The 5,411-nt window shown below is 57.3% G+C and overlaps 1 protein-coding gene across 1 annotated transcript in view; it reads right to left on the minus strand.

Annotated features, from left to right (window-relative positions):
* Nucleotides 1–2,173: 2,173 nt before the first annotated feature.
* AQP2 (aquaporin 2) overlaps nucleotides 2,174–5,411 on the minus strand; it is a 9,837-nt gene continuing 6,599 nt past the window's right edge. Inside the window, exon 5 of the mRNA XM_006168189.2 lies at nucleotides 2,174–5,394. Coding sequence (XP_006168251.1) covers nucleotides 5,320–5,394 — 75 coding nt within the window. The 3' untranslated portion in view covers nucleotides 2,174–5,319. The remainder of the gene's footprint in view (nucleotides 5,395–5,411) is intronic.

Below are 5,411 nucleotides of genomic sequence, written 5' to 3' on the forward strand. Positions count from 1 at the left end.
CGGGCCACGTGACCCAGGCGGCAGTGTAGACTGGCCCGGCGGCCGGGGACCCGCGCATGGTGCGCTCCGGTCGGCCCTGGCGCTTCGCTCGGTGCTGTGCGCCCTGGGCTCCCAGGGTTGCTTGGGACCGGCGGTGCTGTCCCCACCGACGTCTGGCCGTCGGTCTCCACACGCCTTGTCCGCGGCCTTCTCCTTTTCACCTCTAGGGCCCTTGGTCCAGCTCCTCCTTTTCCTCCTGCGACCTGAGCATCCCGACCCGGTCTCAGCCCAGCGCTGGCATTCCCAGAGGACAGCGCCACTCAGCTCCCTGTCCGGCGGGGGCGGGCTGCCAGGCTGGGCGGTCTGGGCTGTGCTGGGAGGTCCGGCCGTCCTGGGCCTCTCCCCATCCCGGGCGGGTCTAGCCTCTGGCCTTGGAGCGGGAGACATTTTGGGAAAAGTGGGCATCGCGCCAGCCTTCCCTCACACCCAGGAGCCGGGCAGTGCCCACACGGAGCAGCAGACTCCCTGAGCCGCCCTGACAGGCAGTCTCCCCAGCCCCGGGGGCTTAGCCCTCTTGGGGATCAGGGCGAGTCCCTGTAGGAAGTGGGGGCCAGAGTTTCCCTTGATGGTAGGGCTGGAGGGTGTCTGACAAGTCTGGGTTTGTTTGGGGTCAGGGAACAGTAGCTGAGACTCCTGAGCCGAGTGGGGATGTGGGGAGGCAGCGGCAAACCGTTGACCTCCCTCGCCTGGTCTTGTCCTCTCCCTCCTCCCGGCCAGAGCCCCCCTCCTCTGCTCTGGCTCTCAGATTTCCCTTCTCGTTCTCCTCCTTTCAGTCTCCTTAGTCTTCCTTCAAATCCTCCTCAGTCTTGGTTTCTCTCTCTGCTTCTTCTCTGTCCCTGCAAACCCTCTCTCTCCAGTCTGTCTCTGCCCCCTCCGTCAGCCTCTTCCTCTCTTTTTTCACCACCTGCCCCTTTCTCAGTCTGTTTCTTTCTCATTTCAGGCTCTCAAAATCTCTTCCCTCCCTCTGTTGGTCTCTCTCACACTCTCGTCCTCATCTTGCCCTTTCCCTTCCTTCCTCTTACAGTCTTGGTCTCTGTCTCTCTATTCATCTCTCTTGTCTCTTCGTTCATTTCTCCTATTTTTACTTTTCCTCCCTCTCTTTCCACTTCTGTGACGGTGTTTCTTCCTCAGCTCACTTTCTGTCTGTCTGTCTTATATGTGATCTTTTTCAGTGCCTCGGAAGTCAAGTCCTTCTGCCCGGACTTTCTTGCAATCCTCACCCCCACCATGTCTTCCCCCTTTCCTTCTGTTCTCCCAGCCCCCTCCTGTCCCTCACACCCCTCCCTCCCCCTGTCCCAGGTTTGGCATGTGGGGAATGAGGCCGGAGGGCTCTCCAGGCTTGGAGGAGCCTGGAAAGGAGCCGGGGCTAAGACCCGCCTCACATGTGCGGAACAGCACCGAGCTCAGTGCCTGGTGCAGAGTGAGGCTTAGAGAAGTCTCCACACGTTAAACTCTTAGTTTTAAGAGCTCCCTGAGGGCTTGGTGTGGAGCTCAGCCAGAGCCACAGGGTGCAGCCCAGGGAGAGAACAGGTGCCTCCTCTGTCAGTCTGTCAGGCAGGGGCCGAGGGGAGGAACCCTCAGGAAAGCCAAGGACTTGGAGGAGCAGGCTCTGGGCTCCAAGGCAGCCAAGAGGCCAAAGAAAACAGGGGCCAAAGAAACCCCACTATTGTTCCCGCTCTGCTCTGGCATTTCCTGCTGGAGCAGCTCCTCCCCTTCATCTCTCTCTTAAGCAAGTCTGTGTGTCCTTTCTTCCTCAGGTCCCAGGACCCTGCCCCCAGCGGAGCAGGGCAGCTGTATACTTCTGGCCCTGGGGCTCAGACTGGACCTCAACCCTGATGACCTCAGAGGGTCTGACAGGGGCCCTTGGGGGCCGGGCACCTTCGCTGCAGAACTTGCATCTAGTCTGCACTGTTCCACCTTCGCTCTTACCCACGTCCTCCAGGCATCACCTTCGCGAATCCCCAAGTCTCAAGCCCTATGTCTTGGAAGGAAAAGGACTCAGAAACGCTCACGGGAGACTGGGCCACCAGGGGAAGCCCCTACCTGAGAGTCTGAGCTCAGTCCTTTACTAACGTGTCCTCAGTACCTTGGGCTGCATTGGCTATTTCCACGCTGTAGAAGAAACAGCCCTTACTGGCAAATGAGCATTTATTGAGTACTTACTATCTGCTAGACAGACGAATGAGGGAAGGTAGGTAGAAGGCCATTCAAGGACTGGAGGGAGCCCTACCCAAAGGGCTTAGTCTAGCTGAAAGGCATTGCATATAGACCAAATCACAGCTTAAAGATACAAACAACATCAGAGCAACATTTGCAAGTGAAAAGTCATGGCACACGTAGGGACAGATGCTTCTGGGATCAGTGGTCAACCATGTCTTTCTCTCAGCTCAGAGCCTTCCTTCTCTCTCCCCATCCTGGGGATCTGGAGGTCTGTCCACCAGCCTCCATGTTGTCCTTTCTCTGTCCGGACTGGTGCATGTCTGACTCCTCTCTCTTCTATATGGTCTTTAAGGACAGAAACCAGCCATGTGTCCCTTCTAAGTTCTTCCCTACCCTGCTGGTACCCTGTCCAAGGTCCCATGCCCACCACAGGACAGTAGGCTAGGCTGGACAGGCCCAACCCTATGTTCTGTTTCTGCTAGGAGCTCCCAAAAGGAGCCTAGGACTTGCTTCTGTGGAAAGATCATGGAGTTTTTGCCCAAGAAGCTCAAGTCTTGGCTCTACCACGTACTAGCTGACTTTAGACTCAGCTTTGGTTTCTAAATCTATAAAATGGAGAGAATAGCATTGCTCTGCCTATCTCAGAGGGTTGGGAGTTAATCATAGGAAATGATAAGGGGGTGCTTTGGGCATAGTAAAACCTTGCATAACTGGGGTCGTTGACATTGCTTGACCTGTCCGTAGTTTGGGGAGGATTAGATGAGCGAATGCATGTAAGGGCCGGTAACTGGTACACAAGAGAGGTTCAGCTGTTGCCATCCCCACCACCGGGGATCCTGCTTCAACTGCCCCAATCACAGCCATGGGGCTGGAAGTGGTGGGGATCTCACATACAGTATCTGGAGAGGTGCAATCCAGCAAGTGAAACAGACACACAAACACATTCTTGGCACCTCTAGAACTTCGTTGGGATGAGGCAGGGTAGGGATAATGTGCCTAGGGCACATCCAGGCTGGGCTCACGGCTCAGTACTTTGCTGCCTTTGAACTTCAGAGCAAGGACACTCAGCTCCCAGGAGGACAGCCCTGGAGGTCACCTTGGTTCTGACTCCAGCTCTTCCTTAGCAGTGAGGCCAGGTGGCTGTCATTAGCTGTGACTCTCAGCGAGAGTCCTCTTCATTGCACCTTTGGTCCAGGGCTGCTCTTTCTGACCCCAAAGAGAGCTTTGGTCAAAGCAGACAGAACAGAGCATAGATGAGAGAGGACATAATTCCAGAGCTGCTCCTTATAGACAGCCCATCTTTGAAAGCCATGGAAAGGAGGAGGAGGCTAGAGATGGTGCCTGGTACACAGTGGGCACTGGGTACAGGGTAGGATAGACACGGAAGCCTTGGGAGCCGGGGATGATGACAGAGAAGGTCAAGAAGGCACTCAAGATGCGATTCTTAAGTTAGTTGTGCTGCAGGATAGAGAGGGAAGGAGATGGATGAGTCTGGGTGGTGGGGAGAATGAGGCGGGAGGACAGCCTGCACACGCTCAGGGTAAGGACAGGTTAAGAGGCCGGACCAGGCTGAGGCCAGCCCCAAACCCACCTCCTTCACCTGGGCCTTGGGGTGCCTGGGACTGACCCTCTTTTGCTTTGATCACCAACTAAAGGAAGTAAAAGAAGCTGAGGGTCAGGCGCCTTCTGCATTCTTCCCCCGGGAAGCTGAAATAATGAAACGATCCTAATAATGCATGATGATGGTATTAAGAATTACAGTTCACACAGCATCTTTACATGCATCATCTCACTTAATCCCTTTTAATCTCATTTGAGAAGGCTCTGGCCTGGAGATTTAGAAACTGGGGTTCTAGAGTGGACCTGGCTCTGCCTGGACAAGTCATTTTCCTGGTCCCAAGAACAGCAGGCGGCTCTGCTCATAACAACTGGCCATTGGTGAGAGCCAGAAGGCGTGGGGGGAGCATAGGCTGGGGAAAGAGAGCGGGGGACAGACATTCCTGGGGAGGAGGGCCTGCTGCCTGAGGCAGGAGGTGAGGGCAGGATGGGTGATGGAGGGGTGTTGCCTGGTGCCCGTGGTTTCGAGCCTGAGTGCCTTGCCCAGCCAGCCATAGGTGTGTGCTGGGTGAGAAGGCGCACTTGCGAAACCAAGTGTCTCCTTTCAGAAGTGTCTAGTTGCAAATCTCCCCCTTTCCCAAGACAAAGGCCAGGGGCCCACAAAAGGCTTTTGTTTTCCCTGCGGAATCAGAGGCTAATCTTTGGGTCTGCCCCCCTCCAAGGGGGTCTTATGCACATACACACATGCCTGATTCCCCCTCTGCAGAGGTCCTCTTTCAGGGCACCAGTCCTCTTTTCCTCCAGAGGCCATTTCTAGGGGAGTTTTTGTTTGGTTGACACGTCTCTGCACCCAGCAATGGGTCCTGGCAAGTCTCAGGTCCCAGTGCCACAGCTTAGGGAATTTTCCAGGCGGGGCTGGGGAGAAGTTGGAAATCAGGACCCTCCCTTCAGCTCTTCCAAAGTGGCCTTCTGATGCTCCCCTTCCTCTTCCCGGGATGACTCCCAGGGAGCACTCCTCCGGAAGGCGGCAGGTGGATTTATTGCAGGTGGGTGGAGGGGCTCAAAGGGAATGTGAGCCACTTGCACCACCATAGGCACGCCTGTTGACACTCAGACGTGCACGGCTCTGCACTTGAGAACAGAGGCACTCTGGAACGAACACACACTCCAACACCAGCGTGCCCTGGGGGCGGGGTCTGCTCACTCCAGCCCCGAACCTGGGCGCAGGCTCTCCAGAGCTTTCCTCTTCCCGCAATCCTGCTCCCCACCTCAGCTTGGTCTCCAACTCCCCAGCAAGGGGTCAGAGGGTCAACACTCGCTGCCAACAGCCTCAGGGCAGGGCATCGGCCGGGCACTCGGCTACCCCGCCCGCCGCCCTCGGCTCACAGCGCTGGCGTGGGCTGAGCAGTGCTGGAAGCAGCTTCTCTGCACTGGGGGCCAACTTAGGAGTCGGGGGAGAGAGGGGACCGAGTGGGCCCTTCCGCCTCGGGCCGGCCCGACCGGGCGAGGGTGGCGGGTTCCCCACAGGCGCGTGGTCCGGGGCGGTGGAGGGCCGAGCGGCGCTCAGGCCTTGCTGCCCCTAGGCAGGCTCTGCGGCGAGTGCAGCTCCACCGACTGCCCCCGCCGCACCTCGCGCTCCTCCCCGCCACCGTCCG

The sequence above is a fragment of the Tupaia chinensis genome, unplaced genomic scaffold, assembly GCF_000334495.1.
Source record: "Tupaia chinensis unplaced genomic scaffold, TupChi_1.0 Scaffold145652_1, whole genome shotgun sequence".
NCBI classification, from domain to species: domain Eukaryota; kingdom Metazoa; phylum Chordata; class Mammalia; order Scandentia; family Tupaiidae; genus Tupaia; species Tupaia belangeri.